The sequence below is a fragment of the Penicillium samsonianum genome, assembly GCF_028829775.1.
Source record: "Penicillium samsonianum strain IBT 33392 chromosome Unknown utg000003l_segment0_segment0, whole genome shotgun sequence".
NCBI classification, from domain to species: Eukaryota; Fungi; Ascomycota; class Eurotiomycetes; order Eurotiales; family Aspergillaceae; genus Penicillium; species Penicillium samsonianum.
The window spans coordinates 3031179-3048976 of record NW_026643261.1 but is presented as its reverse complement, the minus strand read 5'-3'; the positions used below and the strand labels follow the sequence as shown (position 1 = coordinate 3048976).

The 17798-nt window shown below is 49.3% G+C and overlaps 6 protein-coding genes across 6 annotated transcripts; 4 read left to right on the top strand and 2 right to left on the bottom strand.

The window, feature by feature from the left end:
* Positions 1–1194: 1194 nt before the first annotated feature.
* On the top strand, positions 1195–3449 carry N7471_004742 (putative hydrolase; the record flags this gene model as incomplete). Its single annotated transcript, XM_057277461.1, has 7 exons — positions 1195–1531; positions 1586–1802; positions 1858–2042; positions 2098–2504; positions 2566–2766; positions 2825–2965; positions 3018–3449. 7 exons carry the CDS (start codon positions 1195–1197, stop codon positions 3447–3449), a joined length of 1920 nt encoding a protein of 639 aa, XP_057137071.1.
* Positions 3450–5255: 1806 nt separating this feature from the next.
* Positions 5256–6432, top strand: N7471_004741 (protoglobin family protein; the record flags this gene model as incomplete). The annotated part of the gene is made up of 3 exons (XM_057277460.1): positions 5256–5515; positions 5575–5848; positions 5952–6432. Exons 1-3 carry the CDS (start codon positions 5401–5403, stop codon positions 6430–6432), a joined length of 870 nt encoding a protein of 289 aa, XP_057137070.1. The 5' UTR covers positions 5256–5400.
* Positions 6433–7037: 605 nt separating this feature from the next.
* On the top strand, positions 7038–8884 carry N7471_004740 (aldehyde dehydrogenase; the record flags this gene model as incomplete). The annotated part of the gene is made up of 4 exons (XM_057277459.1): positions 7038–7492; positions 7572–7965; positions 8024–8466; positions 8548–8884. The coding sequence occupies 4 exons, from the start codon at positions 7038–7040 to the stop codon at positions 8690–8692; spliced, it is 1437 nt and encodes a 478-aa protein (XP_057137069.1). The 3' UTR covers positions 8693–8884.
* Positions 8885–10909: 2025 nt separating this feature from the next.
* Positions 10910–11686, top strand: N7471_004739 (GPI anchored serine-threonine rich protein; the record flags this gene model as incomplete). The annotated part of the gene is made up of 1 exon (XM_057277458.1): positions 10910–11686. One exon carries the CDS (start codon positions 10910–10912, stop codon positions 11684–11686), a length of 777 nt encoding a protein of 258 aa, XP_057137068.1.
* Positions 11687–12933: 1247 nt separating this feature from the next.
* On the bottom strand, positions 12934–15272 carry N7471_004738 (Zn(II)2Cys6 transcription factor; the record flags this gene model as incomplete). Its single annotated transcript, XM_057277457.1, has 3 exons — positions 12934–12998; positions 13056–15132; positions 15192–15272. The coding sequence occupies 3 exons, from the start codon at positions 15270–15272 to the stop codon at positions 12934–12936; spliced, it is 2223 nt and encodes a 740-aa protein (XP_057137067.1).
* Positions 15273–15865: 593 nt separating this feature from the next.
* On the bottom strand, positions 15866–17290 carry N7471_004737 (fungal specific transcription factor domain-containing protein; the record flags this gene model as incomplete). The annotated part of the gene is made up of 3 exons (XM_057277456.1): positions 15866–16567; positions 16632–17143; positions 17203–17290. 3 exons carry the CDS (start codon positions 17288–17290, stop codon positions 15866–15868), a joined length of 1302 nt encoding a protein of 433 aa, XP_057137066.1.
* Positions 17291–17798: the final 508 nt, after the last annotated feature.

Sequence of the window (17798 nt, the reverse complement as noted above, 5' to 3'; positions counted from 1 at the left end):
CAACCGGACAAACAACTCGCCAATCGAGAAGAGGGGATCGTCGCGCCAAGCCGCACTCGGAGGGGCAGGGCGGGCTTTCGTATTCTTAAATTGAAAGATGATACAACCTCAAGCTACCACGTCGTCGGAGACAGCGGGGTAGCAAGATGTTGGTCCCGTCATGAGGCCCTGGGGAGTGATTGAATGATATATCGTGATCAGATCACGGCCCCGGGGCCAGACCATTTTATCAAATATGTATCCCGCTCAGGGTGGAGACGCTGGTGTGCCATGCAATCCGGACGCAAGGGATTGGACAAACACGATCCTTGCTGGGTGAACTAACAATGCAAGATCAAGCCATTCCATGTAAACATGACTTCATTCTTAGACTTGGCTTGGATATGCAAATGAGCTGCATATCTCGATTAACGGGTGAGACATCAAGCAACATGACTTCCCTTGCACGGGTAATGTATGTCTAGAGTAAAGACAGATCGGCTGTCGTCCGTGTGTTGCGATCGGCATTGAGTTCCCGCGGTATTGGGCAGAGCAGAGTCGGCATAGACCGAACATTCTCTGTCGCGTGACTCGTGTTTTGCTGGCGAGAAATGCTCCACGGAATACCTATCACTGCCGTGATTTGTCGGCCCCTAGAACCGGACATGGAGTTAGGCTGGGAAACTGCTGAGGGACTGTTATTATTGTGTGTCGGTAGTGTTCTGATAATTTCGATCTACCTGGAGAATCCACAGCTTGGGTTCCTGTAGCAGGCAGGATTCAGCTCACCTTTTGCGCCGGGCTATCTGTTTACTATGTGCACATCGACATCATTGCTGCCCATTAGCTCTTGGCTACTACCCTTGGCTCCTGCGCTGTCAGTAACGCCAAGCAGTGGGTGATTCTCCCTGTGTTCGGACACCAGCCAGCGACCGACATGCTCCCGGTCCTTAGTGAATCTGAATTTCTGGGCATCCTATGTACTTCCTGCGGGGTTTTCCCTTGTGGGGGCATCTCTGCCAAGTGGGCATGTTGTATGCAGGGAAGCACCGTGCCATGAGTCTGTTAGTCCCGCGTACGCAGGATCCGATGTATTTAAATCCAGGGACTAGCCCAATCATGTCCAGAATGTGATATTTTAATCTGAAGATCTTCGGTACTGTCGCTGTCGTGCGCGTATACTTCTGCTAGAAGATCTGAGTGCCTCCGATCAACATGCATTTGGCTCAGAGTTTTGTCTTGTCGTGCCTGGTGGCGACTGGTCTAGCTCTACCTAGCAATGAGGGCACCAAGCATCAGGAAAATAAGGCGCGCAGCCCTGGTTACTCTCTTAAGGAGCCTCCCTTGACAACGCCATGGACTGACCAAGTCGGAACGAACCCATGGCCCGAATATCCGCGGCCGTTGCTGCAGCGCTCTGAATGGAAGAATCTTAACGGGGTGTGGAAGTACCAAAATGCTGAAGGCCTGAATGCTGTTCAGCAGCCTCCTTTTGGGCAGGAACTTGCACAGGATGTTTTGATTCCGTCGTGTCTTGAGAGTGGATTGTCCGGTAGGTTTTCTCCTGTTTACTAAGCTATCATCAAAAATTAACAAATATTCGCAGGAATTCAAAGCAATTGGGCTTTGTACTCCTGGTTCTCGACATCCTTCGAAGTATCTTCTTCTTGGAAGGGTGAGCAGGTGCTGCTCAATTTTGGAGCTGTAGACTATGAAGCCACAGTCTTTGTCAATGGTCAAAATGCAGGCTTCCACCGTGGCGGATACTTCCGCTTCGCGGTAGACGTGACGAAGTACCTGAAGTTTGATCAGCCGAATGAACTGTGAGTATCCCGGGATTACAACGCAGTCGACTTGCATATCTGACTTTATGTACAGACTTGTTTTCGTACATGATCCTACTGACGATGGTGACTATGTTATCCCCATTGGAAAGCAGACCCTGAGACCCAGTCACATCTTTTATACCCCGTGCAGTGGTATCTGGCAAACTGTTTGGCTCGAGGCTGCCCCATCCAACCACATTACCCAACTCGATCTTGATGCAAACATGGACGGCCAAGGTAAGTGTCTGATGTCAGTCTGTGGAAATGTTTGCTTGATTCTGACTGAATGTAGTAAACATCACTGTACACAGCTCCGCCAAGGAGAAATCCGCCCAGGCCGAGGTCACTGTCCACAAAGATGGCAAGACTGTTGCAACCCACGAAGGCCCCACCAACAAGCCATTCCAATTCACTGTATCTTCGCCCAAGCTCTGGTCCCCGGACTCGCCTAATCTGTACAATGTGACGGTCAAACTCGGCAAAGATCAGGTGGAGAGCTATATTGGCTTCCGTACAATCTCCAGGGGCAAGATAGACGGGATTGAGCGACCCTTGCTCAATGGAAAATTCATTTTCATGTTCGGTACCTTGGATCAAGGCTATTGGCCCGATGGTTTATACACGCCCCCTAGCAAAGAGGCGATGGTGTACGATTTGGAGATGCTAAAGAAGTTGGGATTCAACATGGTCCGCAAGCATGTGAGTGTCGCCGTGTCACATCATATCCCATGGTTTCTCGTGCTCATGCCGTCGAATGTAGATCAAAGTCGAGACCGATCTGTTCTATCAAGCATGCGACGAGCTCGGTCTGCTTGTAATTCAGGACATGCCCTCCCTGCGCCCGCTGCAGTCTAAGAACGGGGTTACTATTCTACCCAACGAGCAGCAGCAGGTCGAGTTCGCTCGCCAGTTAGATGTGTTGATTAACCAGTTCAAGAGCTTCCCTAGTATTGTGACTTGGGTAAGTGAAGGTGTTTGGTGAAAGCAAGAAATATCCTGATATTAACCACTATCTGTAGGTCATTTACAACGAAGCCTGGGGCCAGATCAGAGAATATCACCCCGAGTTTGAGCTGACCGAGCGGGTTAGACAGCTGGACCCCACTCGGCTCGTGGACTCGACGACCGGTTGGGACGACCATGGCGCTGGAGACTTTAGTGTATGCACCCTTCCATTGTGGCTCAACCACGTGGCCAACTAACATATATTAGGACAACCACCACTACGCAAATCCACAATGCGGCACTCCCTTTTATTCCACGCCCTCGAGCCCATACGATCCCACCCGAATTGGGTTCCAAGGTGAATTTGGCGGCATCGGGACTAATGTATCCCTTGAGCATCTCTGGAACAACCAGGCAGCTATCAAGACTATCGACCAAACATACGAAATTGACATGACCATCGAGGCATGGAATTATCGCAGCCACCGTCTCCTCAGCGAGCTCGAGGATCAGGTCCGCCTGTACGCATGCAGTGGGGGCGTCTGGACCCAGACGACCGACGTCGAGGGTGAGGTCAACGGCCTGATGACTTATGACCGTCGTGTGGCAAGAGTCGACGTGAAGCAGTGGCAGGCAGATATTAAGGCTCTCTATGACGCCGCCGCCGCACGGAGCAAGGCGACTGGGGGAATCTCATAATGTATTTAGTGAACAGACTAAGCCATCCGAGGCTATCTGAATGAATTTGATGAGTATGGAGTATATAATCTTATATTGGCTCATTATCTCTAGATGAAACCCCATTTTATCAAAAATGATCTATCGTGACCGTTGATAATCCCCAGAGCTCTAGATCAGCATTTTCTTCGACGCCCCCTTTTCAGAAATCTCGATAGGAACATATTGACTAGCTGTTGGTATTTTCGACAGCCGCTGTCACAGCTGTCAAATCTCCCCAGAAATCAAATTAGATAAAGTTTCATCAAAAACCATGGAATCAAGCCTTTATACTTGTGGTACGCGGCAGTCTGGAGAATTCCCCCCTGTGCTAGACCCAAAGCAGTCAGAAAAGCCCTCACCAAGGCGGCAGTGATCGTCTACCGCGGCTGTTTCTGAGACGTCCCAAATTGAACAGAAAACAACAATGTGAAAATCTACCATTTCGGAGGATTAAAAGAATCAAAGCTCAATATGAGGGCCTCAAGTCTCGGCCCGTTTTGAGTGAAAATTTTTCATCTCGTATTTTGAATCAGAAAGACCTATTTATTGATCATGCCATACCCACTAGTTAGCCCTCCCGATCTCGCCCATCAGGCCATGCCATCACACGACACAAGTGTTTTAATAGATTTACTTACGCCACATCCCTTAACATGCATGTGTTCCCTGATTTTTCTACGCTATTGCCCGTTAGCTTCGATTGTCCCCTATTGCAGATTGCAGTCCTTAGGTCTGCAAACTGTGCATTCCTTCGGACCCACACATCCACCAGTTCGGTGTTTTCTAGAAGCATACACTTATTCAGGGGCGTTGTGGTTGCTTTCTGGGCCAATTGTATGGTCCTAATCGCTCAAAATTCAAGCTGATGATCTCAAGCGATTCATCTAAATTGAAAGTCTTACCAAGCCCCCGATCAACTGACGATTTATGCATATCTACCTATTATGAATACTACATCCTAAGGCACCCGAACATCACCAGGTCCGCAACCCAGTCGGACCCGAACGGAACCCACTTCGTCGCGGGTTCCAGGCGAAACCGTTGAGCCCGTAGCGGAGTCCGAATGTCTTTAACCAGTGAGCGAGAGTGAAATGCAAATGCCGATAGATCCATTTCAATCTACGGAGTAATTAAACTGCTTTGTTGGCACGGGCAATAGTTCGCGGAATTACATGTGTGATCTGAGTATTTTATGCCCTGCCAAAAACGCCATCCGATCGTATACTAGGATGATATACATGAACGGAGGTCTGATAGCAATTCCACGAGCCTCTTAGAGTTGAGCTTGCAGTATTCTTTACGTTTCTAGGTCGCTTGTTTCAAGTTGCCGACCTCGGGAGTCTGACAGCAACGGCAACCATGGATCGTGCCGTCCTTGGCTTATGCGGTGTTTCCGTTTTTTCCTAGTTTGGAGATTGCAGGGATCAGCCCACACATGCCTACATGGTCACTCCACTTTGGAGACTGACTGAATCATCTCACCCTGTGGTCTGATTCGGCCATGAGCACTTTACTTGATCATTGGAATGAAGGTATTAAGGAAAATCTCGGCTTGATATTACTGTGCTCGCATGAATTCGGGTAATGTCGCTTTTCTAGGTAAGAGTCATGCACCCTGGTTCCAGGATTGCCTGGAGCGGATCTCCAATCGGATGTGTTTTACAGTTTGGTGGCTTCCAATGTAATCGTGTCGCGTGCAATATAGCAGAACAGTGAACGGAGTAATCTTAACGGGTATGGCGCATCCATGGTATAAATACTCGATCCGCCACGAGCTTGCCACGAGATGCCCCAGTTTAATCTTCTCTCTTCATACTCGGTTCCCGATCTACCTTCCATACTTCGTTCTTTTTACCAACCCCGTCAAAAAAGACCCCAGCTATTCATAAGAGCGATTTGATATATACCAAAAGGCATCAACACTAGCAGCATGAATCACAGCATGAGATCGGCTGCTGAGCCGATGCATGTCGACCGGAAGCTGCTCTATACAAGCTTGGAAGAGCGAATCAAGTACCTCCATGACTTCCTGGACTTCAACTCCTGTAAGCTCTCACCATACACCACTGTCAGGAGTCTGCCACAGGCACTAACGTTTGCCCAGCTGATATCGAAGCACTGATGACCGGCAACAAATACATCAAGCAATTGATCCCGGCAGTGGTCAACCTGGTATATAAAAAGCTTCTCCAATACGACATCACATCTCGAGCCTTCCACACACGGACAACAGTCGACGAGAACGAGCCCGAAGAGGGGTATCTCCACGAAGAGACACCGAAAATTCAGCGACGCAAGATGTTCCTGCGGTGGTACCTGACACGCCTATGCCAGGACCCGACCACAATGGAATTCTGGCGGTACTTGAACAAGGTTGGGTAAGTTCACACAAAACCCCACCTTTCCATCCCCAGAACCCGTCCCCGGGGGTCAAATTCTCTGTGCTTGTGCAACGCGCTAACGTGGGGTTTGGTAACACAGCATGATGCACAGCGGACAAGTCCGCAGGACACCACTGAACATCGAGTACATCCACCTCGGCGCATGTCTAGGGTACATCCAAGACATCTGGATTGAAGCGATGCTATCGCACCCGCACCTGTCGCTGCGACGCAAGATCGCGCTCGTGCGCGCCGTCAACAAGATCCTTTGGATCCAGAACGATCTCTTCGCCCGGTACCACTCGAGCGACGGGGAGGAGTACGCGGACGAGATGTCTGAGTTCGACTACACAGAGGATCAGGAGGGATACCTTGGCGGCAAGCGCATTCTTGGCAGCAGCTCCGGTAGCTCGACCGAGGATGACAGATCCAGTATTTCTAGTGGTGTGGCGCCTTCCGTGGCGCCTTCTGTGGCGCCTTCTATAGATAGTGCGGCGCCGTCGACATCCAAGGTGTCGGCGTGTCCTTTTGCGGAAATGGGCAAAAACAGTTCGACTGAGACGAAGATTTGGGCCAATTGAGGGGCTCTCTGTATTATTGTGCTGGTCACGATTTGCATCTTTCAGGCGCTTGGGGTTATGGGTTATGGGTGATAGGGCTAGATTCTGGAAGTCTGGGTTTTTGGAAATACCTTTGATCGGCATAGATGGTGTTGAATAATTCAAAAAGAACTTAAAGAAATTACCCCTGGCATTTCATCCATCTCATTCATCGCGTTCATCTCATTCATCTCGGCGGAATGCTTCCGGCTTTGTCATACTTTTCCCCCCACAACTCCCACCTGGGCAAGCTCGGCTGTTATTCAAGGTAGTTGAAGAAGGCATTAGGATTTTATATCCGCAGGCAGACCGGAGATAATTCATTAAACCGTTGCATAGTGACCCCAGGCCCCGGACATAACCAATCAATCTGCACTCAATTCAATAAAACTGTGAGCTATCAGAGTCTACCACCCCCTTTGTGTCCCCCCCTTTGGTGTCTCCACCACCCCCCGCCACTCTAGTTGGTTAAGATCAGAGCTCCTATTAAATCAACTCAGCCCCTCCATTCGAATAGACCGGTCCCTTTCTGTATAAAGAAGATATCCTCCGGTATTATCCTTCTTCAACTCCCCGAAACACCCACAATGGCGCAATCTAACAAGGCGGTGACCCCGCTTATCATCAATAATGAGTCCATTGAGACAGATATCAAATTCGAGGTCCACGCCCCCGCCACTGGCGAGTTGAGTGGCTATTGCGCCGGTGTGTCAGTCGACGATGCCAACCGTGCAGTCGATAGTGCCCAAGCCGCCTTTCCCGCATGGAGCAAGACCAAGGCACATGAGCGTCGCGACATCCTGCTGAAGGCCGCCGACATTATGGCCTCGCGAAAGGAGGAATTGATCCAGTATCAGCGCGAGGAGACCGGTGCCGGCCGGCCTTTCTCAGAGTTCACCTTCAATATGGGTGTGCTCTTCATCAAGGAGTTCGCGGGTCGGATATCCACGATCGAGGGTATCGTGCCGAATGTCAGCGGGGAGGGTGAGGGAGCCATCGTATACAAGGAGCCGTACGGAGTAATTCTGTCAATTGCGCCATGGTAAGCTTCGTGATCCGATCTGTGGCATATACTGCAATGTATCAGCTGGCTTGGGACTATTTTTTTAATTGATTGGCAGGAATGCTCCTTTCATTCTGGGTACGCGCGCTGTTGCGCTCCCTCTTGCGGCTGGAAACACCGTCGTCCTCAAGGGCTCCGAGCTCTCACCCAAGTGTTTCTGGGCTCTGGGTGACATCTTCCGCCAGGCTGGTCTTCCGGCCGGATGTCTGAACGTCATCTTCCACCAGCCCTCCGACGCCCCGGCCGTCACCAACGCGCTGATCGCCCACCAGGCTGTGCGCAAGATTAACTTCACCGGTAGCACAATGGTCGGCTCGATTATCGCTTCTACCGCAGGTAAACATATCAAGCCTGTGCTGCTCGAGCTGGGCGGCAAGGCGTCGGCGGTCGTTTTGGACGATGCGAACTTGGACAAGGCTGCCATGAACTGTGCCATTGGATCCTTCATGCATGTACGTAGCGTTGAATCAATCGAGACAAGGATATCACGTACTGACAAGCGATACACAGTCCGGTCAAATCTGCATGTCGACCGAGCGGATTATCGTGCAGCGCTCGATCGCAGACGAGTTCCGACAGAAGCTTGCTGAGACAACTGAGAAGTTGTTTGGCAAGGACGCGCCCGCGCTAGTCCTGGTCAACACCGCGGCCGTCGCTAAGAACAAGAAGCTTGTGGCGGACGCTGTGTCTCGCGGAGCTAAGCTGCTGTTTGGCGACGCTAATGCAAGCGAGTCCGTTAACACGGGCATGCGGCCGATCGTCGTCGACGGTGTCACAAAGGAGATGGACATGTTCGCGACCGAGTCGTTCGGTCCGACCGTGTCTCTCATGGTGGTAGACACCGAAGACGAAGCGATCGCACTGGCCAATGACACCGAATACGGCCTGACTGCGGCTCTGTACACCAACAACCTGTTCCGGGGGTTACGGGTGGCCAAGCAAATTGACTCTGGGTGGGTTTTTTTGAGTTCCAAATACAGATCACATCATATGGGTGGAGATTGGATTGAGGCTAACTTTGTGTTATTTTCCAGGGCCGTTCACATCAATTCTATGACTGTACACGACGAGTCTGTCCTCCCTCACGGAGGATGGAAGAGCAGCGGCTTTGGTCGCTTCGGAGGAATTTCAGGATACGACGAATTCCTCCAGACTAAGACTGTTACTTGGCAGGAGTAGAGGCTAGATTCACAGGTACATACGTTATACGGAGTACATCGGTGCCTACATATCAGACCTGTTTGATTTGGCCCCGTTTTTGGTCCGTTTGGCCCCCGGCAAGATTGGGCCGCCACGGGCGACTGTTTCCCTAGTTGTATCGACAGGGCTTGGTTGGGGCTTGTTCTGGGCTTGTTTGGAGCCAAGTTGGGATTTAGTTGGCTTTGATCTGAACCTTGCAGTCAATGCAGCCAATGACAGAGCCTTCTCGCGTCGCCTAGAAAGATGCGGTCCGGATACCCGGCTTATACCGTATAGACGTGTTGAATGACTCCCGAGGTCGATGTGATGTGTGTGATTCATGTTGCATCGAGCTTACAGCGTAGTATACGACTATACTCCACTCCATATGGGATATTTTGATATTTATTTTCTCTTCTTTTCTTTTTTTGGGTTCGGAGCCTCCGATTTAGGTCTGTCTCGCTTTCGCCATGAGGCTGAAGGTCATGTGATCTAATTTCCCCCCCCCCCCCCCTCAGATAAAAGCTAAAAATACCTATTTCGTAATAAACGAAGGGATTGAGCCTATGAATAGGCCTAATATAGTGGAATTCCAGCCTTGAGACCCGGTAAAAAACATTCGAATCTCGATAGTTGCGGCGAAGGCGCTGAACACAAGTCCCACCCTAAATTCAGGCACAGGAACGCAGCAAATCACAGCAATCCACAGCAAATCGCCAGGTGAGACAATATCCATTCTCTATTTTTTATTTTTTATTTTAGTTTTACATGTCTTAATCCTTGGAAACGAGCGATTACAATGTGCAAACAACACAGCATACTACATAGTTACATACTGCGATTTACTCCGTACAAGCGGCTAAACTTCAACCCCCTGAATATCAGCCTGTTGATCTTTCCCATAGACATCACAACCTCAATGAACCGGTGGGATCGGCGATTGCATTTGATACGGCACGGGCCTGTCGGTGTGGAGTTATGTTGCGATTGTCGTGAATATCAGTGAATATCAGAATCTAACCCTGCAGGTTCGGTTGGAAATCCTGTTTGCCCCCGTGGAAGGACACATGGTACCTGCAAGGCACAACGCCCTGTGCGGCTGCACTGAGGGCTTTAAGTATTCAGTACAATACCTGTACGACGCCCGTCACAGGGCCTGGGCTTGAAGGCGCAATCTCGTAATCTTGCAATTTCCTGAGTTCGCTTTGTGGTTATTCCTCTTTTTTTTTTTTTTTCTAAACACAAGTGGCGTAAATGAGGAATAGATGGGGCGCCCCCGGTCCTTCAAATATAAGATATATCTAATTTCATATTATAGTAGAACATATGCACAATAATAGCTGAGATGTTCCAAGAGGCTCCATGGCTACCGTGGGTAATCCTCGGATCGATGTTTTCGGTATCGGTAGGGTTCCATGGGTCCACGGTATTTGGAGGAACCTTCCTTGAAAGGCTTAAAGGTAAACAAATATGTCAACAGCCCTAGAGTTATTTCCATACCATTAGTATTAGCCCCAAACTCTGTGCCTACATTCCTTCTTCATTTGATATTTCTCTTCCTTGGCCCCCCAGTTTAATGGTATTTTTAATCTTAGATGTCGGGATATTCTCTACATTAAGGGTCAACCGTTATGAGGAATAAAATTAACTTCCGGGTTGTCCACCAATTAAAACCGGTGCCTGCCTATCATGATTATTACTTGACCTGTAACGCACAGCCTGACGTTATATTACAATAACATCTGAGCCACAGCCGGCCCGCATGCCCCACGAGGACATGGCAATTAGGACACGAGACTGTCATACTCAAATGACGATTTTCTGTCTGTACTCCGTACTCTGTATACAACAACAGTATTATAGTATAGGGTGTGATGGGTAGAACTCGTACGGAGTATTTACAAGTAAGACAGGGAAGTCAAAGCCACACACTTGGGAGTAAAAAAAGTAAAAAGTAGCGGAGGAAATGAGGTGGATGAGATGTGGTTGGTCTGCTCGTTTGGTCTTTTTTGGTTTTTGGAGGATTTAGTGTAGACCCACCCAGTAAGTACCACTCCAAGCTAGAAATGTAGTTCATATCCCCTCCTTCTTCTTCCTTTTATTATTCCTCTCTTTTCATTCCACTCATCACGATCCTTTATTTTTTCGTTTTTCAACGATAGCCATTCTTTATTTCCCACCTCAGTCATTCTTTGTCAATCTCGACACCAAATCAACATGCGTTTCTCCGTCGCCACCGTTTTCTCTGCCCTCGTGGCTCTGGCTGCTGCCCACACTGCTCCTGACTACACCAAGAACCCCAGTGGCAATGCCATCGTTTCCCCTGGCCTGAACGAGGTCGTTCCCGAGGGCAAGACCTACACCATCAAGTGGACTCCCACCACTGTTGGCCCCATCTCCCTGGTCCTCCTGCGCGGTCCCTCCAACAACGTCCAGCCCCTCAAGACTCTCGCCGAGTCCATCCCCAACAGCGGCGAGTTCAAGTGGACTCCTGGCTCTGACCTTGAGGCCGACGTTACCCACTACGGTCTGCTCCTCGTTGTCGAGGGTACCGGCCAGTACCAGTACTCCACCCAGTTCGGTATCTCCGCCGCTGCTGGCTCCAGTTCCAGCTCTTCTGCCACCACCGTCGAGAAGACCGAGACCACCACCATCTGCCCCGAGACCGAGACCACCGCTGCTGCCACCACCACCCCGGCTGCCTCGTCCACCGTCTACGAGAGCACCGAGATCACCACCACCATCTGCCCCGAGACTGAGACCACCGCTGCTGCCACCACCGTCGGCCCCAAGGTCACCCCCACCGGTGTCTCCCCCGTCGGACCCCCCTCCAGCACCCCCTTGACCTCCGTCCGTCTCACCACCAGCGCCATCCCCACCGGCACCGCCTCTGCTTCTCCTTCGGCTTCGTCCCCTGTTTTCAACAGCGCTGGCCGCAACGCCATCAGCTTCGGTGCCGTCATGGCCGGTGTCCTCGCCGCTTTCGCCCTCTAAGCGCATTCTCTTAAAACAGAGTTGCGTGCCGATGGCATTTTCTTTCTTTCTACTGGAAATAATGTTTTGTTATTTTCATGAGGCTTAATTTATTGATATCGTGATATGGGCTTTTTGGATTCTCTGAGTTTCCGCATCTCATACCATGTTCTCCTTCTTGTCTACTATTTTTCTCGCATATCTCTCAGCTATGGTTGCGTAATGTGAAGTTCATGTCCTTATGTTTCTTCCTCCTTGTAGTCTACTTGTACCCAGGTAGATCCTAGGGCATGGGTCGAGTTTCACTCGTATAGACTCGTAGGCATATAGCACCATCTACGTTTGGTAAGAAGGTAGTGTGATCGATAGACTTGGTAGAGGTGGAGATCCCTTATTGCCATGAAGTTATTTTGATAGCTTCATGGAGACACAAAATCAGGCAAAATAGGGGCAAAAAGAGGTCTGACGAACACTGCCTGAGCAAACAGCAGTTGCCCAGGTGAAAAAACGCCTGCATCTTAGTACAGCAAACAAGTAACAAACAGCTCAATGCAGCAAACTGATTGCAATTGAAGATGCCAAATCTGTTTGTGCATGACACAGACTAGGAGATCTCAGACCCATCTGCCTATAGACACATGGAAGACAAACAGCATAATGACAAAAGGAAAAACTACTCATAGAAGGCAGCATCGATATAACTGTTGTTACACTACATAATATTTGATATAGTTGCACTATTTTTGGGTTCCTAACCTGTCGCTTTATTTTATCAGAAAACTATATTAGTGAACTTCCTTTTCTTAAGTGACATTATCAAGAGATGGGTACTTGTAGATACCAAAGAGACTATCACGCTGTGCGGTCAGTGATCAAAGTTGCTACCGTCCAGAGACTATTTGATGTAGTATAGCTTTCTTTGATTCGGTGATATATCACATCCTAGAGACTGTATTTAGTATGGAACACCCGCCTTCAAGATATCTATAGCAACTAGTCTGTTATCTTCCCTTTGCTATCAATCCCAAGGGCCGTACTTGCTCATCATTTGTAACAGTCAAGTCTCTAAAGCTAAAGCAACCCAGTATGGACCAAGAAGGCCTTTTCTCCTGGCTTGTTCTAACCACCCTTCTCCTTCTGCTCATGGCCTTTTTGAACCATTTGCTCACGCCCATACTAGCCATCCTAGCCCTAACAGCCCTCAATACCGTAGACCAGCTATTAAATCGAGTCCGCCTATTCATACAGTTCTGATTCTCCATTCTCCACTATGGGACCGTACGTCCCCAATTCCAAGCCCTACCTTGGTCGTCGGGTATCAAATTGAACATGACTATCAACACGTTAGTTAGAATCCATGATCATTAATCCGCACTTCGGCTCCACTCACGTTCACCAAAGGCACCGAACGTATCATCAAGTTGTTCGAAGATGTTCGCGGATGGGTGGTCAGATGGTTCGATAGGCGCTTGGACTTGTTGGTCGTTTGCCCCCCTGTGGTCTTGTATTGCTTGAGACATGTGTGGAGACTGTCTCGAATGGGGCGGTGCGTGAGCTGTTGGAATTGGAGGATGATCGCGGACATCTCGCGATGGTGGCGAATGACTCCCAGTATGGTCTATATGGGCCGGTTGTACACTCGGAATAGCACCCCTCTCAGATATCTCCCTGGGAAGATTTGTTTCTAGTCCCCCTCTCAAGGCACCGGACATCTCTCGCTCGATAGTTACTTTCAGCAACTCTGTCAGAAGCTGTGCAGTCTGCTTGGCAACACGATTGTGGGGCCCAAAAGCCACACTAGCATGAATGATACGCATGATTCCAGCCTTGGCCTCGTGTGCAGCTGTAGTAAACGGTTGACTAGTTGGCAGGATGCAAAGAATGACTCCTGCAGTAAATTGTTGTAGAGAAACGAAGGATTCGGCGAAATGGTGTTTGAAACGGAGGACTGGAATGCGAGATATCCGCAGTGCAGCTGCTGTAGCCACTCTCAATGACTCGTGGATTGCGTCTACCACCAAGCGCGAGCAAGAACTAGTGGTTTTTTGCTCGAGTAAAGGTCGACGGGCTTGTATCAAAGCCCCATCGTATGTCAGTTGGAGAGTTGCCGCCTGCAATATGATTGTTTCAGCTTGATATTTAGTCCGTTGCGGCAACCCTTTGATTTGCTGTTGGAACTGCTCGAGGCGATTTTCGCAGCTCCAAAACTCGAAATCGAACAACCGAGGAACCCTTTTCCGCCAGGAGACTAATTGTTCCTCTGAGTCTTGTGTAGCTTCTGCAATTGCCAGAAGGTCCTCTTCTATTGTCTCTTTTCTTAATTGAAGACGACGAAACCGCGAAAGAATGTGTCGAATGATGTTGTAGATCTCAGATTTCATAGTGAAAAACCTAGCTGTCGTTGTTGGCATTCCATCGCCAGATATCCATTCATTCTTCAGCAGGAGTGGATCAATGACTAGGTCATCCATATCTCTGAGCGAATGCAAAGCAACAAGTCCAGTGTCAATAGATGAAGGTCGCCCATAGACGATAGATGCAAACGTGTCGCTGACAATAGCATGATTCCAACAACGAGAGCGAATCTCATCCACAACTGGATTTTCACATTGGGCTGATTTAGTATAAAGACGAAGGGCATAGGCAGACCTCACACCCATACCAGAAACAGTCCAGGCAATACTCGGCGAATTATGATAAACATAATAGCAGGACACCAAGAGACAAACCTGGACAGCTTCAATTCGACAATCGATTGAGATGTCGAGCAGATTCCGTCGTATCTCACTGACCAAACCGTGCATCAACTTCTCCCCGTCAACGGAGTGTTCTCGCAACAATTCGTGTCCAGGCCATCTCTGATCTGGTAACACAGAATGCAGCCCAATCATAGCCACTGCCAGTACAGCCATGGTAGGACTGAGATCTTGGCGTCTCCATGAAGTTTGGGAAATTATCCTGCGTGCAGTCTGCCGGAACGAAGGCTCGTGGAACAGCAAGATGAACCATTGCATTCGGTCGAAATAGGCGTCAATCAAGGCCAACATCACCGCCTCTGGGGGAAGCTCTACCTCCGTCAAATGCCATAATGAGTTGTCCAATGTAGGAGCTCCCGTATCACCAGGGATTGATGCACCTGTCAGAGTCCGGCCAGCTTCTTCCTCGTTGAAGACTCGTCTGGCGAAGTCAATCGCAGAAGCATTAGCACCAGACTGCGGCTCTTTCGGAGAGCGTTCCGGATATGATGTTGAGCTCTCTGTGGCATAAGGTATATCGGCTCCTCCAACGCCATGGATAAAATTAGAATTTTTGCGTGTCGCTGGTGCGATTGCTTTGTGTACTCCAGAATTCACATGCAGATCTCTGCCTCCTGGATTTTGTCTGCGAGTCCGTCTTGCTGTGCGCTGGGATGTCTCACATTTATGTCCAGCGCGAGCACACAGCACACAAGGACGTGAGCTGTCGCACTATAAAAACACGGTCAGAACGATAGTTTCAAACCAGGGGGTCTCGTGAAGGGATCTACCTTGAGTTTCTGGCGGCGACATCTGTCACATGCTCGCGATGTGCGGAGTGACTTTTGCAACAGGCTAGTCTCTTGCTCCATGAATATAGCAAGGTGGTGCTTTAGCCAATTCCGTACAAAAGTCGAAATCTGTATCTGTCCATGTCAACAGGGTTACAACTGGGGTCCCCGCACTTTCGGGACAGCCGGATAACCGCAGGGGAACCAAATTTAGCGTTCCAAGGTTCGGCTCTCAACCTTGGAACCTTGGAAGCATAGGAATATTACATAATATATTGATTTGTTTCATTCTGTGTACTCTAAAAATAACTAAATGCTTTTTTAATTGTATTAAGTTGCGACCAAGCCCAAGAGGTGTCCACGAGCATTCTGCGCCTGTGAAAGAACAATCTGAGCCGCAGGATATGTTTGTAATAAATGCCCAGCCGCTTCCTCGCAAGCGTATAAGTTCGACATAGCCTGCATCCTCACAATGTCATCCGAAACCTTCAGGTCAGGAAGACTTCCCTCCAAAATAATAATAAGTATAGTAATAGTGCTTCCAGGGAGAAAATGAAGCATCCTGCAGTCATGTAGCTCATTGAGAATCTCATTCACTTGCGAAGTCAAGCCTCTCATTGTCGAGACAAGAGTTGTCTGGAGACCATCTCCTCGGCATGACGCAGCTTGGTAGATTATGGACATCGCAGTGAGATGGAGGAGATACAAGAAAGCCTGGTGAACAATGAGGACAATCTCCGGAGACTCCGAATGGCAATCGTGTAAGAGTGATGGGGGAAATAATGTGCCGGGGCAGGAAGATCCTGAATCCAGGTCTTCAGAAGCTGTTCGCATCCAGTTATGGCAACCTGAGATAGATCTGACTTGGGTACCATGGAGTATTCACATTCTCCTGATGGCGACGGCGACCAAGCATCTTCGTAAAGCAGATTGATGATGACGCCCACACAATGAGCAAGCTTAATCTCCTGAATGAACAGAAGCATCATTCGCTCTTGATTTTCCCAGTTGAGCATGGCGGATGCTTCTCCCAGCAGAACCAGCACGAGCTCATGGTATGGCTCGGAGGAATAGTATCTCGTAGATTCCAGTAGTGACATTGTGACATCGCTGTTTGGGATTCGTAGTGGTCGACGGAAGCCGAGGGAGAGGATGCGGTCGCGCACATAGAGACACCACCACAGCCTGTGCTTGTGAGAAAAACTACCTGTTTCTAAACTTGCAAGGAGACCGACGCGCTCTGCTGTCGAATAGGCGAGATCGAACCAGTATGTTGGGTCTTTGTGGCCGAGTCCACCTCCATGCCATTGCATCATGAGCAATAATGCTTGGATCTGGGTATATGCGTCGGGTTCGGTCTCGAATTCATAAAGAAGCTGATAATAGAGTCGAAATTAGTCTCGACTTTCCATGGACTCTTGTCTTCTCCAGCGATCTCACCTTGGCGCGCCCAAATAATGTTCTTCGCAATGCTTTCCGTGATGAGAACCCAGCTTTGAGAGCAGTTTCCTGCTCAATAAATGCACTGCCAGCCAACATGACAGCTTGATGAAGAAGCGGGCTCGGAAATCGGATTTCATCCTCGACCATGACATTTAATAAAAACCATTGCAAATCAATGACAGGCAAGAGAGGGTGAACATATTTGATATAAGCCGCGAGCAACTCATTCCGAAGGTCGATAGGAACTATTCTGAGAGCTCCTTTCAACTGTAGATATTCTTTACTTTCTCCAGAGAGATTCGGAAGCCGAGCTTCGAAAGTTCGCTGCAGTTCGAATGGCTGATTGTGCTCCCCTGGAATAAGATCCGGGGTCTGCGGCGAGAGCAACTCATTTATCGTCGTAAGATAACTGTCTAAGGGATATGTCTGGGGCACATTGTGCGTCAAGGTCATGTGTGGTTGACCAGATATCTGCTTACTCCCTGACGCGATGAACTGCGCAAAGGGATCTAACGATGTCAGCGACCATGCGGAGATTTGGAGCATATGCTTGGCACATGTGTCCTACCTAGACCATCCCCACCCCTGTCCAACCGATCTACATCCTCGGCATTGGAGAAGGCCTCCAGAAGACTAAGAGAAGACGGCAGATCCATCGGCACGGACTCCGGTCACTTCCTCCGCTTGCTGCTAAAGTGATTAGCGCTAGGGCAACCTCTAGAGGCAGTTCCTCTCTCGGCATTCGGGGGAAATATTTACCTCGACTCTTGGGACACAGTGGGTAGAATTCCCGAGGCCAGTTGATTGGCTGCGACAGTCACGTGAACCGATATCGATTTTGCTTTGACTGTTGGCACTCGATACACTCTTGTGATGGTCGTGTCTTCTGTCTTCTTCTCCCGACTATGTTGTACAACATGTTGTACTATGTTGGAGGACTGCCCTTAATATGAAAGGGATACGAGAAAGACCCGCGACATCCGTGGGGAAACTCGGGGCCCCGCATTTTCGAGGATCCGGAGGGATTTCGTTGGTGGTAATTGGCTGATCTTAGTCCCAAGTTTCAAATCTAGACTCGGAGCTGCTGGAAAATTGCGGTGAGTGGACGGTCATCTTCCACCGGAGCCCTAGAAGGGAACTTCCACCGGAACTTCAGCAACCAAT